This window comes from Pristis pectinata, chromosome 7 (genome assembly GCF_009764475.1).
Source record: "Pristis pectinata isolate sPriPec2 chromosome 7, sPriPec2.1.pri, whole genome shotgun sequence".
Classification (NCBI taxonomy): Eukaryota; Metazoa; Chordata; class Chondrichthyes; order Rhinopristiformes; family Pristidae; genus Pristis; species Pristis pectinata.
Window position 1 is genome coordinate 24,238,739 of NC_067411.1, and position 20,269 is coordinate 24,259,007.

At 38.8% G+C, this 20,269-nt stretch overlaps 1 protein-coding gene across 3 annotated transcripts in view; it reads right to left on the reverse strand.

The window, feature by feature from the left end:
* Window positions 1-20,269, reverse strand: part of aggf1 (angiogenic factor with G patch and FHA domains 1) — a 54,275-nt gene that overhangs the window by 20,271 nt on the left and 13,735 nt on the right. For all 3 annotated transcript variants that reach the window (XM_052019132.1, XM_052019130.1, XM_052019131.1), the window contains 5 exons: window positions 18,114-18,216; window positions 17,538-17,770; window positions 13,648-13,779; window positions 12,031-12,207; window positions 1,249-1,570 (listed from right to left, as the gene is read on the reverse strand). In XM_052019132.1, the coding sequence (XP_051875092.1) occupies window positions 1,249-1,570; window positions 12,031-12,207; window positions 13,648-13,779; window positions 17,538-17,770; window positions 18,114-18,216 (967 nt within the window). The remainder of the gene's footprint in view (window positions 1-1,248; window positions 1,571-12,030; window positions 12,208-13,647; window positions 13,780-17,537; window positions 17,771-18,113; window positions 18,217-20,269) is intronic.

Sequence of the window (20,269 nt, forward strand, 5' to 3'; positions counted from 1 at the left end):
ATCTTACGGCACAGAAACAGGCCCTCTGGCCCATCAAGCCATGCCAATATCAAGTACCCATTTACACTAATACCATTATCAGCACTTTGTCCAGAGTCACTATGCCTTGGCCATACAAGTGCTTGTCTAGATACTTTAAAAAGTTGTGGCGGTACCTGCCTCCACCAGCCCCTTGGGCAGTGCATTCCAGATTCCAATTCTCTGGATCAGAAAGTTCCTCAAATTCCCTCTAAACCTCTCACTCATTACCCTAAAACTATATTCTCTAGTTTTAGACACATCTGCTATGGGGAAGTTTCCTAATCCTTATTTCCTATCTATACCACTCATAATTTTGTACACGTCTATCAGGCCTCCTCTGTTCCGAGAACAGACCCAGCCTCTCTGCATAACTGAACTGCTCCGTCCTAGGCAACACCCTGAAGAATCTCCTCTGCAGCACCATCACATCCTTCCTAAAGTATGGTGACCAGAACTGCACACAATATTCCAGCTGAGGCCTAACAAATGTTTTCCAAACTTGTGTCACAACCTCCCTGCTCTTTTCTCTGTGCCTCAGCTAATATTTTGCATGCCTTCTTCACCTTATCTGTGCTGCCATTTTCAAGGGTCCTTGGATCTGTGCACAGAGATCCATCTTTTTGTTTTAAATACTCCAAAACCCTAATGTCATTGTGTACATACCACACGCATCTGTCCCTCCAAAGTGCACCACCTCACAATTAACAGGATTAAATTCCACCTGCCATTAATCTGCCCATTTTACCAACTGATCAATATTGTCCAGTAGTCTATAACCAACTTTCTCACCACTAGTTTTTGTGTCAAACCTTCTAATCCTGTCTCATATATTCATATCCAAATTATTAATGAATGTAACAAACAGCAGCAGCCCCAGCACTGATCCCTGTGGTGCACTACTGGTCACAGGCATCTAATCACAAAAGCCAACCCTCCACCATTACCCTCTGTCTCCTATTACCAACCCAATTTTGGAACCAATTTGCCAACTTGCCCTGGATCCCACCCTTTGGAAAGATGTCACAATTCCTGCCTCCATTCAAAAATAGGACACAGAAGTATTGGGCTAAATTTGGCGGACTATCATTCTTATTAAAAACTCATTTTCATTACTATGGGATTAAAACTCAACTATGGTACACCTCAATATATCTAACTTTTCCTTCCTGATTTTATACAAATTCAAATAGTATTGCTTAAAACAACAGTATATAGAGTAAAACTTACCTTCTTTTGTATCCTCATCGTCTTCACCTTCACTTGACTCTTCTGTCTCTTCATCTACAAAACCACTTTTCTCTGAATCTGTGATTTCTCCTTCCTCTGGTTCACTTGCAAACCCAGCCTCTTCCTCTTCTTCCAGTTTTACTTTGACATCCCCTTCACCTTGGACACTCAAGCCTAGATTTGGATTCAGTCCATTGGAGGAACTCTGATCAATATCCACCATTTTTGCTTTCTTTCGTTTTTCTGCTGATGGTAACTCTTTCTCTTCCAGGTCCCAGAACCTAGAATTCCTTGAAGCTTTCGGTACTTTAGCTTCAATATCCTTAGGGGAAGTAATACAAATATATTTCAAGGACCAGCCTTAGAAGTGTTTTATGGCAGAAACTCAAAACTAAATGTCATTGATCCTTGGATACAGGAAGATATGGTGAACAAATGGCAGATGGAGTTTAATCTGACACATGCAAGGTGTTGCACTTTGGGAGGTCAAATGTAAAAGAAAAATATACATTAAATGGCAGGACCCATAAGGGAAATGATGTACAGAGGGATCTTGGGGTGCAAGTCAATAGCTCTTGAAAGTAGCAATACAAGTAGAAAGGGTGGTAAAGGCAGCATATGGCATACTTGCCTTCATCAGTTGGGACACTGAGTATAAAAGTTGGTAAGTAATATTGCAGCTGCATAAAACTTTGGTTAGATCACGTTTGGAGTATTGTCTGCATTTCTGATCGTCACATTACAGGAAAGATGTGGAAGCTTTGGAGAGGATGCAAAAGTTGTTCACCAGGATGTTACCTGGATTAGAGAGCTTCTAATTCAGTTGCCTGAATTAGAGAGGTTGGACAAACTTGGATTGTTTTCTCTAAAGTGTTGGAGGCTGAGCAGCAACCTTATAAAAGTATATAAAATTAGGAGAGGCATAAATGGGTAGATAGGGTCTTTCTCCAGGGATGGAAATGTCAAATGCTAGCGGGCATAGGTTTAAGGTGCGGGGGGAAAATATGCAGCAAGCTGTTTTTATTTTTACACAGAGGTGCCATGAGCATGCTACCAGGGGAGGTGGTGGGCAAAGATACAACTGCAAAATTTAAGAGACATTTAGATAAGCAGGGGATAGAGGGATATAGACTACATGCAGGAAGATGAGATTGGTTTAAATTGGCATTATTAGTTTAAGATGGCACAGACATTGTGGGCCAAATAGCCTGTTTCTGTGCTGCACTGTACTGTTCTGTTATGTCCAAAGAAAAATTTCGGGAAAGCAAAGTATTGGATATATGCAAAGAAAGTCTCGCAGCAATCACTGCAATATTAACTACTATCATCAATTAAGAATGACACAAATACAAGTACTAATACAACTGAATATCATACAACTGCAAATGAAATTCAGAAGACAACATCCAACAGAATTTTTTAAATTGTTTTCCTTAATAAATTAACTGCTAATATACTTTAATTAGATGCAAAGCCTTGGTTGTGATTTTACAACGGATTACTCTAGCAATTTCAATATACTTAACCAATATCTGACCGTATTCACATGCTTGACTATTTATATATGAATTAGGAGGAGAATGCCCCTCGGCCTCTCAAGCCAGCTCCACCATTTCATAAGATCATGTCTGATCCTATTTTAAAGAACTACAAACTTTTGTTTTCTATGTGCAAGGAAAGATAGGTGTTTAGCTAACTCCATCTCAATACATAATTGAAATAAACTACAAAAATGATTTTCAATTATTTTACCCAAATAAACAGACACATAACCTCTACTTGAGGAAGGAATTTAAGGAAATAACAGATGTTGAGTGACAACTTTCCAAAATATAAGCAAACAGATGAAAGTTTTCATTAAAATTAAGGGCAACATGATTGATTCAATCTAGCCTTTTTAGATCTTGCCAATCAAATAATATGCAATTTTTTTTTACAATGGCAGCATGACAAACCAGTAACAGCTATGTTTCTCACAGGACCAAAGAAGGCCAAGATTAGCTGATATGCAAAAGTTGATATGCAAAAATGACAGAATGGAGAGGTGATACTCATTTAGCCCATCTCAAATAAATGCTTTTCATCCTTGATAGTGTAATTCCTCTGGGAAACCTAGTCAACACTGATATACTATTATAAATTATGAGACGATATCAAACAAATTATTACAGATGCTGGAAATCTGAAATAAAATAGAAAATACTGTAAACACCCAGCAATTGCTCATCAATTTGCAGTGTTTGAGCTTAGGGGTTTTTTTTCTCTTTGCTGTTATCTTCTGTGGAAATTCTGATGTTAAATAATTCATTCAAACCTGCCTGCAACTGAAGCTCCATTTTGCAAGATACCATTCAGTTAGATTCTCCTCCTCCATAAAATGAGATCTGAATAAATAACAATTAAAGGTCCAATAAACTTCATATAATATATGGGGGGGGGGGGGTTTCAAATAACCTCCATGAGGGCTCCGAATTTTAATCTGGAAAGACCATTAATAATATTGTATCTTTGCCAAAAAACATTTTCACAGGGCTATGATGTTTGCTTGAATTATTCTTTTTTTAAATCTCAATGTTGAATCAAGTAAAGGACTTGAAAAAATAGAATAATCAAGGGAACAAAGCAGCAGAGAGTTATGTGCCTCAAAGATTATCAAGATTTCAAAAAAAAACACCTGTTACATGTTGTAACATTATGGATTTGATGTCTTCAGGTCATGTTTATCATGTATAATTAATAGATTATTCCCATCACTAACCAGTCTAGGACAGATGTTTGTAGTATAATCCTGTTCTTTGCCATTAATCTACCCGTTGCTGTTTCTGACCATCCCAAAGAAGAAATCTTCAAGTTAGCCATTGATTCTGTCATTTGCAGCACCTAGGGACAGGAGGAACAGAATCTAATGAATAGTTGGACATTAAAAAACAAAGGCCTTAGCAGAGCTTAAGTTTAATGTCCTTTGTCATAGTGACAAAATGGGCCCTGGACAGCTAACCTGAAAAACATTGAAGAGTAAGTAACATCCATCACTCCTTGATCCTGGGTGGGATGGCATGAAAGTATCTGTTAATTTCTACAAAGATTTCATCTCAAGCCAACTAAGAAAATGGTATAAAATTATGTGTATGTACCTTAAAGAGTGAAAAAGGTAATTAGAATATGCCATTCAAATTCATTTAAATATAAAGATCCTATGTGACATAATCCTGAATCAATTTTTTTACTCCATATGATAATGACAAAATATTATTTACAGCTCAGGAATGATACATGAAGAACTGATTTTGTTTTTATGCATGTTCCTCTTGGCCATAAGTCACAAAATGAAAGCTAAACTTTTCTCAAATTGACGACATTTGATTGTACAAGTGCGTTATGGCTCACCTAATCATGTTTGCACCTGTAACACTTTTGTATTCTATACTGTATCTTATCTGGAAAAAGCAATATTGTGAGCTGTCACCTGGTATCTGTATGGTCACTAGAAAAGCCGAAAGCAAACTGTTACACGTTAGGCTGCTTTAACAAAGTGCATTGGTGGGAATAAATGGAGTGTACATGCTACATAGGTGAAAATGGGGAGGTACAAGTGGAAAATATAGACAATCCCTCTTGACCAGCGAGGCAATATAGATTGAAGGAAAATATTAATGGTGTTGAAAAAAATCAGAGTGACAAAAATCACAGATGCCTCACTTGAATTTTCAAGATAGTTATTTCTATACATAAAGGAGGAGGATCTACTGGAAAGGAAAACTACTAACCAATCCTGTTGGTATCATTGGTTGTTAAAGAGGTTATTTAGATTGTAACAACTGGCAAACTAAACTCTTTGAAGATTTGCAGAGAACACTCAGAAAGCAACAGACTCATTTTCTCTTGGATTCAGTATGTTTAAATCAGACTACAGGTTTATGAAAAGTAACAGAAGATTAAAGCTCAGGAGGAACCCACCAACTTTAGTTCAATTTTAAAATGTTTCCAATATAACAAAATGTCTGATGAAGGAACTGAAAGCTATGCCTGGCGCTTCCATATTTTCGGTTTATTTGGGGTGTGCACTCCAATTTCGACAACTGCATAAGGAAGGATGAGAAACTTGGCAAATCCTTTTCCCTTGAAATAGAACCATTCCCCTCAGCCATTCTCCACTTCAGTGCTTTCATTTCTTCTCAGGAAGAGTGCAAGAATAAATTTTCCATGCACTTATTAAATTAATTATTAATTAAATTTTATTTACAGCGTGGTAACAGGCCCTTTCGGCCCAACGAGTCCGCGCCGCCCATTTTAAACCCCAAATTAACCTACCCATACATCTTTAGAATGTGGGAGGAAACCGGAGCACCCGGAGGAAACCCACGCAGACACGGGAGAACGTACAAAGTCCTTACAGACAGCGACGGGAATCGAACCCCGATTGCTGGCGCTGTAATAGCGTCGCGCTAACTGCTACGTTACCGTGCCGAGAAAACCCTGCAAACCTCATCTTCAGACATTTTTGCCAGTTGCTCAAGAATTTAAAACTTACTATCCTGAACAATGGGTTAAACATAGGGATTGGCACATCCAAACAAGATATCTTGGTTTTTCATGGCTTAAAAAGCATGAAAAGGCTTAGAAATGGCTTAAAAGGCAAAGTTGTTGACTGTGCCACTGTTAACTCATAATGGTACTTCCAACTGTACTTTTTACTTTAATCATAACAAAAGGAAAGATCACAAGGCTATGCGTCCCTTTCACTACTGAATTCATATGCATGTACTGGAAGCAGGTTCTTTAAAACCAAGTTTGAGACCTATTAAGAAACAAGATCGTTTTGCCGCAAAATAACAGAGGATTACTCAGAATGCAGTCTCTATTCATATTATAATATCAGCTAAGTGATTCTGGAAGCGTACTCAGTCTTATTGCAGTCAGGCTGTTGAGTAAGCTTCATAAATGAAGCCCTAATTTGAAGGTCTAGCTTTCAAGGTGGAAGGTCGTTAAGAGACTTGATACTTCCTCCCCACCAAAAGCATATAAGTTTTAATCACAAATCCTCATATACATATAGAAGAAACTGATCCTTATTTGTTTTTGTTTAAATATTCATTCATTTTCAGAATCTAGGCATCATCAGCAAGGCCAGCATTTACTGACCACCTCTAACTGGCCTTGAGGAAGTAGTGGTGAGCTGCTTTTTTGAACTGCTAAAATCTTTCTTGTGAAGGTGCTTCTATAGTTGGGAAAGGAGCTTCTATAGTTGGGGAAGGAGTTCCAGGATCCACAATGAGCAACGACAAAGGAACAACGATGCAATTCCAAGTCATGAAACCGTGCAGTTATTATTTATGAAGCTTACTCAACAGCCTGACTGCAATAAGCCTGAGGACGCTTCCAGAATCACTTAAGTGGTGTGATATTTATGAATAGGGACTGCATTCTGCACCTTGGTGGAAAACATGCAGGTGGTGAACTCATGCACCTGATGCCCTTGCCTTCTTGGTGATAGAGGTCATGGGTTTGGTAGGTATTGTCAGAGTAGCCTAGCTGGGCAATTACAGTGCATTTTCTAGAAGCACTATGCTGCAGTCACTGAGCCCAGGTGGTAGAGGGAATGAATCTTTAGGCTGGGTTGATGGGGTAACAATCAAGTGGGCTGCTTGTCCTGGATGACGTCAAGATTCTTGTGAATTGTTGGTGCTGCACATCCAGGCAAGTGGAGAGCATTTGATCACACTCCTAAATTGTGCCTTGCAGATAGTGGAAAGGCTTTGGGGTATCAAGAGTCGAGTCATTTCTTGGAGAATAGCAAGCCTCTGACCTGCTCTCGCTGCCATCGTATTTATGTCGCTAAGTCAATACAACTTTTAGTCCACGATGATAAAGGTGACTTGGTAATAGTAATGCTATTGAATGTCAAGCATAGATGAATAGACCCTTCCTTGTCGGAGATGTTTTTTTTCTGGCACTTTTGTGGCAGGAATATTATTTGCCACCTCCTCCCATTGCCTGTTTGTGTGTTCACCACCCTGTATGGAACATAGAACAATACAGCACAGAACAGGACCTTCAGCTCACTGATTGGGCCAACTATAATGTGAATCCAAACTAATCTGATCTGTCTGCACATGGTCTATATCCCTCCATTCCCTGCATGCTCATATGCCTGTCTAAATGCCTCTTAGAAATTGCTATTGTGTCTGCTTCCACCCCTTCCCCTGTCAATGCATTCCAAGCACCTACCACTGTGCAAAAAAAAACTTGTCTCATAAATATCCTTTAAAGTTTCCCCCTCTCAGCTTAAAGCTTTGCCCTCTGGTATTTGACATTTCCAATCTGGGAAAAAGACTGCCTATCTACCCTATCTATCTTGTACACTTCTATCAGGTCGCCCCTCAGCCTCCAATGCTCCAGAAGCAACAATCCAAGTTTGCCCAATCTCTCCTTATAGCTAATATTCTCTGATCCAGGCAACATCCTGGTGAGCCTCTTCTGCACCCCCTTCATAGATTCCATCCCATTTAATACGATTATAGTGACGCACATAATGGAGGGTATCCTTGGTGTGAAGACTGGACTCTTATCTTCACAAGTACCATACAGTGGTCACTTCTACCAATGCTATCATGGACAGATGCAATTTCCAAGGTAGATTGGCAAGGATAACATCAAATAGGTTTATCCTTTGAATTGGTTCACTCACTACTTGTTGCAGAGCCAGTCTGGTGGCTATGTCCTTCAAGACTTGGCCAGTTGGGTGAGTGACTTCGGTGATGGAATCCTATTGTACATTCTGTGCCCTTGTTACTTTCAATGCTTCTAAGTGTTGCTCAACATGGACAAGCACTGATCCAACAGCTGAGAGAAAACAATAGCTGTTAATCAGGTTGAAATTTCCTTACCCAAAATACCAAGAGACCTCAGAGTCTAGAATTGAGGACTCCGAGGGGTATTCCTTTTCACCTGTATGTCAGCGTGCCGGCACCTATGGTGGGCCTGTTGTAGAGTCATGCAGGATGGAAAAAGGCACTTGGCTGCACTGAGTCCATGCCGACCAGCAAACACACATTTACCCATTTATTATTTTCCTCACATTCCCATTATCTCTCCCAAGATTCTACCACTCACCTACACACCAGAAACAATTTACAGGTTGAATACAGGACACTGGAGCTGTGAAGCAGTTTTAATACCTGCGCAATGTGCCAATCCTAAAAGGACAGCACTTACTTGGGGAATGGAGTAGAGGAGTCTAACACACTGAGTATAACTATATCAGGTTGTTGCTGACTCGTCCGTGTACAGCTCTCGCAATTTAGACACGAGTCCCAAGATGTTTCTGAGAAGGACTTCTGCAAAGTTGACTTGGCTCGGATCAACTTTGCCATATCCAGATTATATGCCAGGTGTTCTGTCTGGTTTTATTCTTTCTCCATTTGAATGCCAGGCCATTCCAATGACATTGGGAAGGTCCGAAACTGCACTTAACTAATACCAGGTAAGGATAAGACCCATGAATCTCAGATGATCATTATTAACAACTTTATTAATGGACATTACTTTTTCTCTGGAAGTGGAGGACATGCCCAGCCTGACCTGCCAGACATGCCTTCCTGCTCTACATTTCACAACACCTACATTCTTTTGTCTATGTATTACTCTCTGTATAAGCAAATCTATTGATTGTGTTGGAGGCATGTTGTTGGAATCGCCAAAGTTCAGTCACTAACTTCACAAACCGGGACTTGTCAAACCACTAAGTCTTGGATGTGTTGAGTGACAGGTGTTGGCAGGTCCACATGAAATCCAACAAGGCTTTGCCTTGCTGGGATCATGCAGAATTACACCAGGGGATCAGGCTTTCTAATTTAACACCAGTTGGACCATTCAGTTGAATGGGGATTCAGTCTGGGGATTAGCAGGAAAGTGGTGACTTTTACTTTGTAAATTGATTTTAATGTGGTTGATTATTTCTTAATGTTCTAATGTGACTTTATTTTTAAATATTTTTAAAAATGTCTCTAAATGAATGTACATGTCTTTAAATGTTAAAGTCATTTACGAAAACTTTTAAATCACAATCCCAATTTCGACATGAGGCAAAGTTCCAACCCCATCTTTTCCTTTGTCAAAGTTCCATCAGAGTGCTCTGGAGTGAAGTCTTAGCAGTATACATTGCCTGAGGCCTACTTGCCATTGCAGCAGCTCAACTGTCCTGCATCCAGCCCAAGTGAGCATGGGCGTTGGGGACAGCATTACAGAGCAGAGCTACAACTACTGAACCTTGTGGCAGTCTTCGTTGAGACTTTGTTGCAGGTGGACACATGATGATATTTTGCTCAGCATAATCTATAGGTGGAACATCACAGACTTCATGCAGCACACTTTGTTAAATGAACAATCGTAACCAAAGCCATCAACTCAATGACTGAAAATAATCAATATTCTTCTGGTCCTCAGAGTAATGACTCAAGATGCCAGTGAGGTATTACTACTGGTGAAGGGAATGAACAGAGAAGGCAGAATTCTTAAAGCACAATATAGAACATGGAACGGTACAGCATAATACAGGCCCTTTGGCCCATAATGTTGTGCTGACCTTTAAACCTCGCCTGAGACTATCTAACCCTTTCCTCCCCCATATCCCTCTATTTTAAATTCCTCCATATGCTTACCTAGTAATCGCTTGAATTTGACCAATGTACCTGCCTCCACCACCGCCCCCAACAGCGCATTCCATGCCCCAACCACTCTCTGGGTAAAAAAACCTTCCCCTGATATCTCCCTTGAACTTCCCACCCATTACTTTAAAGCCATGCCCTCTTGTATTGAGCATTGGTGCCCTGGGAAAGAGGTGCTGGCTGTCTACTCTATTTCTCTTAATATTTTGTACACCTCTATCATGTCTTCTCTCATCCTCCTTCTCTCCAAAGAGTACAGCCCTAGCTCCCTTAGTCTCTCCTCATAAAGCATACTCTCTAAACCAGGCAACATGCTGGTAAATCTCCTCTGCAGCCTTTCCAATGCTTCCACATCCTTCCTATAATGAGGCAACCAGAACTGGACACAGTATTCTAAGTGTGGTCTAAGAGTTTTTTTTTTAAAAAGAGCTGCATCATTGCCTCGTGGCTCTTAAACTTGATCCCTCGACTTATGTAAGCTAACACCCCATAAGCTTTCTTAACTACCCTATCCACCTGTGAGGCAACTTTCAGGGATCTGTGGATATGGACCCCCAGATCTCTCTGCTCCTCCACACTACCAAGAATCCTGCCATTAACTTTGTACTCTGCCTTGGAGTTTGTCCTTCCAAAGTGTACACCTCACACTTCTCCGGATTGAACTCCACCTGCCACTTCTCAGCCCAGCTCTGCATCCTATCAATGTCCCTCTGCAATCTTCGACAATCCTTTACACTATCCATAACACCAACCTTTGTGTCATCTGCAGACTTGCCAACCCACCCTTCTACACCCTCATCCAAGTCATTAATAAAAATCACAAAAAGCAGAGCTCTCAGAACCAATCCTTGCGGGACACTGCTAAGTCACAGTCCTCCAATCTGAATGCACTGCCTCCACCACAACCCTTTCTACAGGCAAGCCAATTCTGAATCCACACGGCCAAGTTTCCCTGGATCCCATGCCCTCTGACCTTCTGAAGAAGCCTACCATGTGGAACCTTGTCAAATACCTTACTAAAATCCACGTAGACCACATCTACTGCACTACCCTCCTCAATCTGTCTGGTCACCTCCTCAAAAGAACACTATCAGGCTTGTGAGACATGATCTGCCCTTCACAAAGCCATGCTGGCTGCCCCTGATCAGACCATGATTCTCCAAATGCCACAGATCCTACCTCTAAGAATCCTTTCCAATAGCTTGCCCACCACAGACATAAGGCTCACTGGTCTATAATTCCCTGGATTATCCCTACTACCTTTTTTGAATAAGGGGACAACATTTGCCACCCTCCAATCCTCCGGTACCATTCCCATGGACAACGAGGGCTCAAAGATCCTAGCCAAAGGCTCAGCAATCTCCTCCCTCGCCCCGCAGAAGAGCCTGGGGAATATGCCTTCAGGCCCCGGGGGCTTATCTGTCCTAATATTTTCTAACAGCTCCAACACATCTTCTCTTGATAGCAAGATGCTCTAGAACATTAACCTTCCCAACACTTGTCTTCAGCATCATCAAGGCCCCTCTCCTTGGTGAATACTGAAGAGAAGTATTCATTGAGGACCTCACCCACTTCCACAGCTTCCAGGCACATCTTCTCACCTTTGTCCCTAATCGGTCCTACCTTTACTCCCGTCATCCTTCTACTTTTCACATAAGTGAAAAGTGCCTTGGGGTTTTCCTTAACCCTACTCGCCAAGGCCTTTTCATGTCCCCTTCTTGCTCTCCTCAGCCCCTTCTTAAGTTCCTTCCTTGCTACCCTAAATTCCTCAAGAGCCCTATCTGATCCTTGCTGCCTTCTTCCTCCTAACTAGATGTTCCACCTCTCGTCAACCATGGTTCCTTTACCCAGCTGTTCTTTCTCTGCCTCACCAGGACAAATTTATCCCTAACATCCTGCAAGAGATCCCTGAACAACGACCACATCTCCATAGTACATTTCCCTTCAAAAATGTCATCCCAATTCACACTTGCAAGTTCTAGCCTTATAGCCTCATAATTTGCCCTTCCCCAATTAAAGACTTTTCTCTCTCCACTTTCTAACAAAACCTTGTATTGGCTTAGTAGGTTGAATTACACTGTTTCAGTTGCAATAAAGATAACTGAATGCAACATACCTTTTCTTCCTTCTGCTCTAGCTTTTCTACTCCCTTTCTTTTTTTCTTAACCTTTTTCTCCGTATCTGCTGTTTGGTATGGAGGGAGATCCACTCGAGAATGGAACTGGTAAAGGCCACTCCCAGCATCATAATAATAGTAAATTCCAGTGTTTGGATCATAGTAGAGCTGGTTTGTCTTTCCAATGAAAACAAATATACAGTTACAAATTCTTACATTGATCTATAATTCACATTTTTGATTGTAAACAAATGAACACTAAACTACATTAGAAAACTAAGAAAATGCAGCTTAGGGTAATATTTTCATATTTTAACATAACTGGTTATTCACTGATTCAAGAAGTGCACATACAGATTTTTGAGATCCTGGAAGTAAATTGTGGTAATAGCATGGAGCAAAATGTTCAAGCAGAAATAAAATACTTTTGTTTTAGATACAGGGAAATCAATAAGCATGCAAATTCTGATTACACACACACAAACGTTGACTCATGACTGAGTACTGTCCCATAAGAGATATCACTCATTTGTAAATATTCTCACTGTGCAAGATTTTAAATAATGGAAGGCATCACAGCTCCGCCTGCTTCCATACTCACTTGAAAGTATTCCAATAGATCTTGCTGCATTATGGTCAAGCTCTGATCAATTTTCCCCCTCTAACCCAGGGCCTTGATCCCAATTACAACCTTTAATCAGGTTACTTAAAATAGACTAAAAGAAAGATGTAAATTAATCCTAGTGTCTTCCTGATCTATACTGCTCAACTTGTCAACTGGTGAAAAAAAGCCATTAGAAAAGCCCAACAATGGAATGAACAATTTTCAGAATTCTTATGCTTGCTATTTAAATAAAAAATATCTGAAATAGTTACTAAAAGTTTGTGGATTTACTACAATCTGCTACATTAAATAGATTTAAGAGCTGTTCAAAATCAAGGGATTTTTGATAAAGGAAGAAGAAATTGTTTTCACTCATGAAATTATATCGTCACATGATCAATCTAAAGGTAAATGTATGCATTTGCAGATAAAATGCATGAAAAATTCAACAGACTCTTCAGCTCATTGTGTCTGTCGGTTGCATGCCAGAACAATTCATTTTATTTCAATCTCATTTCCTACTTTTCATATTTTGTTCCTTAAGTAATTAATTGCTTCTGACCTACTATGATCAATTCAATTTCCATAGCTATTTACAACAAATCCCATTTCCTAGAATCTTGGTATTAAAAACCTACAAATCCTCTCCACCTAAGACGTCTAATCTCCTAAACTCACTACTGTCCTTATCAACCCCTCTCAAAAATTCAGAATAGATTTAATGATACTTTCCAATTTACTTAGTTGCAGTGAATGGCATTTTGATAAGGATCCAACTATAACTGAAACTTCTAACCCATGTATCATCTTATTTAAATACAACTGAGTGCCCAAAATTGTCCATATTATTCAAAACATCCAATATCTTGTACTGACAACATCTTTAGTTTTTAATGTGGCCATCCCTATTAAAACACATTAATAATTTAGTTATTTAACCATTAATTTGTTAAAAAATGAAAGTGAGATCAATAATGTAGCAAAACTTTAGGATAGAAAGCAATCCTAGTTACCGAATCATAGTAGAACCCAGTACTGTAATCATAATACAATCCACTACTTTCATCATACGTGAATCCCGTCTGTGACATAGCAGCTTCTGCAGTAGCACGCAAACTCTCTGCCAGAGATATATTCTTTGAGTCCTTGATGGGAAAGATAAATTAGTTTTAGTTAAATTAATGTACTAAAGTTTTGTTTTTACTTTTAATGTTAGCAATGATTCGATTTTGGAAGAAACAGTATCATTCACTATTGTAGCAACAATCTACAAAAGTAAAATAGAATTGATCCAAACCTTGTCCTCAAAAACCACCTCTTTGACCAACAGGGAAGTGGAGAAGCAGAGGGGTTTAGAGAGAGAATTCCAGGAGACAGGACTTATGCCATGGAAGATTTAGTCATCAATCCTGGGGAAATGAGTGGAGAGTTTGGGGAAATGGGGCTGGGGCTGGGGCCAAGGCTGGAAAGGGCACAGCCATGGCAATGAGGGGAATATAAACACAAGATATAAATGTTAAGTATGAAAGGAATAAAGAGGCAATTAAGTTCAATGAAGACGGAAAAGATGGTTGAGAGACAGCTTTGTGGGATAAGCTGCAATTATAGAGGCTTTGACCTATCCATGAGTAGAAGATATATGTAGAAAGAATATCTGTTACAGTATGTTAGTAACATCTTGACAAAGGTTGCACAATATGGAAGTTTGTGTTTTAAAAACTATATAAATAACTCAATTAGCATTGCACTACAAATGCAATAATTTACCCTGTACATATACTTCAATAGTTCAAATATAGTAAACCACTGATAATCCACTATCTATTTAGCAGAGGTGATGTTTCCTGCGCTGTCCTGAAATTCACCGGTGCCCCTATTCCACTCTCCCTTGAAAGTCAGGTCTCCAATGACCACACTCTCTTGAAACTCCTAAGCACCCTGGTCCCCACAATCCCGAAACTCATCAATGCCCCTTTCCTTGAGCTCCTCTGAAACTAACTGGCATCTCAGTTCACATGCTCCCCTGAAACTAACCAGTATCCTGTTCCTGCACTCCTCTGAAACTCACTTTAAACTTAATAGGTTGACAGGAAAACTTAATATAATACCGTGTTATATATGAAAAAAAAATATATATACACACACATATAAGTGTGCTAGGATATGAAGAGGAATAACACTCAATAGTCTGGAAAATTTGCTACTCCGACACCACCTAAATTCCAGGCACCCTGGTTTATCAGAGTTTTGTTCTATTGCTGTAAGTACAGTGAACTCCAGATATTTCACTGATGTTGTAGTCAGGGAGCAATCTTCATGCTTTGCAAAAAATGGGGCAGATAAATCAAAGAGCTGCTGGTTCTCTCTTTTTAAAAACGTGCATACGCAGGCCTCATTAAAATTCAAAATTGATGAGATTCACTTGACTAGATCCTACAATGAACTCCTCATCCAATCTGATCTTTGTTATTTGCTTAGTCGAAATGAGCACTTAGTTTGTTTCTTACTGTTCTTTTACATATGTTCCTTCCTAAAGATGGAATCAAATTTGTTTTTAGAAAACTGGATCTCTATTTTGAATGGATGTGTAACTGTTTCTACTTTGCCTAGTTTGATATATCTACTGTTTACTACTGAATTTTTGCATACATGCCAGCTATTTCCTACCACTCAGAATAAGCACAGGACTCTAACACATGTACTTAATCATATTTTAGGTAAGTTGCCTTTTCACACCTGCTTCACAAAGGAACCCATGGCAAAATTATGCAACCTGATTAAAATAGATTCATAGTTCAGTACATTATAGTTCATAAAATGAGCACATTTTAGTCACCCACATGATTTCTAGCCAGAATGATTGTCCCATTATCTAATGCAACTCTTCCAGCAGCATCCAAGTTTCACACTGGAGTGGAACAGTTCAACCTGCTCCATGAATATCCTTCTAAGAAATCTGCCTCCAATGAACAGACCCCTCAAGAACTGTTACACTCCTTTTTCCTCACAGTATTTGCTGCCACAAGATTCTTTGTGTAGCTCAAAAGTGGAGAAGGAAGATAGCTGAATTACTTGACCTTGCCAAACATAGAGAAGTTTGCCAGACCTCTCATTAGACTTGAAATACAGCAAATTGATCTTTATCTCAAGGAAGGAACTTTGATCAGGATATCAATGAACATCTGCTTTTATTTGAACAGTTACTAAGGGATCTTTTACACTCATGATGCATTATATACAGCCTACCAGGCATGCCTAGCTCATTAGATTTTTCTTTCCAGCCTGCCCCAGAGCCTTCAACACAGCTGGATAATTGCTGCACATTTCTGAAGTCAAAGTTCTGCAAGCATCTCTGTTCTATGGTTTAAAAGGCAAGGAAAAATCTAGTTCTTCTTTAAATGCTAACAAGGTCAATTTCTGTAGCATTGGGTTGTTGGTCCTCACTGGCAAGAACCAGAGTTACACTTTAAGTGCCAGATGGGCCTGGCTATTCAATACATCTTACATTGGTTCTCTCCATTTATATTCCATTTACAAAACCTTTGTCAAATAGAGCAGTGTGTCAGCACCACTTTACTATCCACCATCCACATGTTGCTCACTTGTCAAGGAAAAGTTATTGATCCTTTTGTGCCACATCAGGGTCACTTGTCAACATGCAATAAGCAAATGATGGAAAAATCCTCTGGTTATGATTAGATTGTGAGGGAACTGCTGTCAGAGGCATTAGAAGTGTTGTATTCTGAATGTTGTGTTGGTTGCACATGATGGGATGAAAGCAGAGCAAAAGACCCAACTAAGGTGGAAAGGAGTGATAGATTCAGACTCTAGTTTAAGTAGCCCTGGGATACTGTGATAACAAATGCAAGTACAACAATGATATATTATAATTGATTAATTTATATTCTTTAAACTTTAAATATAGATTATTAATTAAGAAATGAAATATTGGTTCAATCAAAAGCTTTGAGTGTTACTGAATCTCCATTACCAAAAAAAAATCAATTCAAGCATTTTTTTTTCTAAACCTTTAAACCCTCAGTCACAATTTCCTGTATTTTAAATAAGGAGTTCACTATTGATTTGTTGTTTGGTAGTAAAGTGAAGAGAAACTAATAGTAAATTCTATACTTTGTGCCTTCACACACATGACTAAAATTATTTATATCTGGTTATATATAGTTAAAATATACATTTCAAGAATGGCCCCTAAAAGTGATTCAGATTATCAATCTGGCCCTTCCCATGAAAAGTTTGCATACTACTACTTTATATTCAAATTGACAGCAAATTCAATAGCATAGCTCTCCCAGAACTATAAATGTGTCCAGTTTACACCACATGCTCATTTCTAAAGTAGGACTCAAACCCATGACTTTCAATTCAGAGGTGTCACTCTGATTTCATGATTTTTCTCAATACCTCTCCAACAGGCATTAGCAACTCACTCTGTTCAGACTCATTAACAACGTATATGAACAGCATCCATGCTAAATGTTCATATATTAGTTGTACATGGAACATGAATATTGGTGGCATTTATTGTCATCCCTAATTGCTCCGGACTTGAGCAGGCTTTCCAAGTGTCAAAAGGTTCATTGGCAGAAAAACATAACATTCTTTTTTTTCCCCCCATTCTTGCATTTACTTCAAAGTTTTATGGTTAATTTGGTAAAATATTTATCAACTGGTTTTAATAACTTCATTTATAATAGCCAGAAACACTGCATTGTTCAGATATCTATTCTATCTGCATTTTTGACGTAGTAACTTCATGATAGTACTGCTGAAAATGCACTTCATTGACATTTCAGTAAACCTATGCAATTAAAAACACCTACAATGATATTTAACAAAATATTCTGACTTCATTCCTGGATGAGTTATCACTAGCAATACCTACCCCTGTATTTTCATTCACATTCTTATGGTCTCCAGATTCATCTGGTAGTGTTGATTCATCAGGACAATCTGTGTACGGATAACTATCTGTCTGAACAATTTCCGAGTCCTGGTAGCAGTCTGTTTGTGGTTGTGTTTGAGATTGAGCTATGGCTGGAACAGAATCTTCTTGCCACCCATCATTCTGATCACTTTTCAGGTGGTAATGAAAATAAAGATCTTCTTTTTGAAAGTCTAGAGAACAGACACAAAGTAATGAGATTTAGGCACTTAATAATTTTTGCAATATCTATTTTATTTTAGTCATTTTATCAAATATTATGAGTGTTATGCTTCATAATTTCTGCCGCTAAGTGCCAAGATTACAAAGATATCTGGATATTTGAGATGTGACAAATCATTTTGTACTTTCAGAAGTAACCACTAACTAATGCTACAAATCACCTCCAGAACTTCCACATGTAAAATGCTTTTCCCCCTTCGCAAAAAATTCAAAGTAAGTTGCAAACGGAAAGTTACTCCCAGCAGCCTATAATCTGTCAAGTTTATACTCCATCAGACAAATTTTAACATATACCTCTGTGCTCTTGTGTAAAGCAAAGATCTGTCTGAACTTCAACATCAACTCTATTATTTTCACTCTTTTTTCTTTCATGGAGTTTTTCACTGAGATCTTTAACCTATAAATACATGAACAAAGATGTGAAACTTATTATCACAGATCAAAAACCTACTTTCAAATCACAATAACAAGTACCAGTTGGTAATATCATATTTAATTGCTATAAGTGTGGAATTACATCGATTTATAATCCAGAGAAACTATACAAATAAAAACTGATCTATGCTACCACGATCATGCTCTCATTCTATTATGTTATTTAATCAGTAGAGCTTTCTATTCATTTCCCCCCCTCATGTAACTAACTAATTTCTCCTTAAATTTTATGCTGTTCTCCTAATATACAGTAACATTTCCAAATACCAAGTGCCCTCTGGGCAAAGAAGTTTCTTTAGGCTTGTTTGTTGGATTAATTAGTGACCACAGGTGACCCTCGCAATACTGGGGGGGGGGGGGGGGTGGTGGGAGGAGGAGGTTGCATTTTTGGAAAATGGTCTGTATCACAATTTTTCCGTAACGTGATGCTGAACCATCTACTCATGCATCAAGAAATGCGAAAGAATACATATTGTATTTATTTTTTCATAATACATTTCATAAGAGCAAATTTTTATTCTGTATCCCAGATTTTTTGGAATTGATTTGTGAATTCCGTAAGTGCAGGGGTAGCCTGTATTCTATTTACGAACCTTTGTTTATACTTCTCAGCCTGAAAACATCATCTCCATGTCCTGCATATCAAGTTCTTTCATATTTTAATGAATACTTTTCTGTCCTTCCCTTTGTTGATGCAAGTGTACAAAGGAACCAAATACTCTTGCATTCCACCTATCTGATCTCACTGTATCAAAAAACCACACCATAGCCCATCTATTAAGCCTCAATTACTTCTTTCAAAGACCATCAACACCTGATTTATTTTTAGGACTATACGTCTCCATCAAACTGCATAGTCTGCTTCACACAACACCATTGAAAATACCTGCTCACCTTTCCTTTTGCTGTGCAGCACCACATTTCAAATATATCTTTCTAGTAATGTTTATGTCTGCTTTAAAAAAGGATGTGGTTAAGATCATAATACATGTCTCTTAACTGGCCAAGGTACTGTTGATCAGCAGCAAAATCTTAACTCATTAACTAAGAAATAGTGTGCAAAGTCTACCAATGCAAATAACAATAAAAATCACACTGAACCCCAAGCTTTTTCCTTCAAAAATTCTTTTGTATGTTTTTTTAAAACCTAACTGGCTTTGAAAGTAAATTTTGTGTCATCAGTACTTACTCTTCTTCATGTCCTCTACCCAAAAGATATAACCAGACTAAGAATGTTTTAAAGTTACCATATTCTAGCCCTCCTAATTGTCTTAATCTTTGTGGGCTCTGAGCCCTCCTCCTCCTCCAATTGTCCCACTTTCTTCCTTGTACTTCTGTGCATATGACTATACATTCATTCCTGTGTCATAAAACTGTAATCACCATTCCATAACAACTGCCAATACTTTCAAAACAAAACTGCTACCAACACTGCTGTATTTCCATATCCTTCCACATAGCCACCAGATTACATCTCCAACAATATCAAACCATATAACCCCTCCCATGTCCTTCCACTCAATTGGAACTTCATTCTTGCCATCTTGCTGGACTTTCAAAGGATATGGAATTAAGTACACAGATAACCAAAAATTCATCAAAACAATGCTTTTGCAATCAAAATGTGAACATAAACACATAATGAATTCCTAAATACCATTAACATTCACAGAACACTTATTCACCCACCATAGATATGATTCAAGCAGCTAAGTAATAAAAACCATAGAACAATATGGCGCAATACAGGCCCTTCGGCCCACCATGTTGTGCCGCCCTTCAAACCACACCTAAGACTATCTAACCACTTCCTCCCACATATCCCTCTATCTTAAATTCCTCCATATGCTTATCTAACAATCTCTTGAACTTGTCCAATGTATCAGCCTCCACCACCACCCCAGGCAGCGCATTCCATGCACCAACCACTCTCTGGGTGAAAAACCTCCCTCTGACATCTCCCTTGAACTTCCCACCCATTACCTTAAAGCCACGTCCTCTTGTTTTGAGCATTG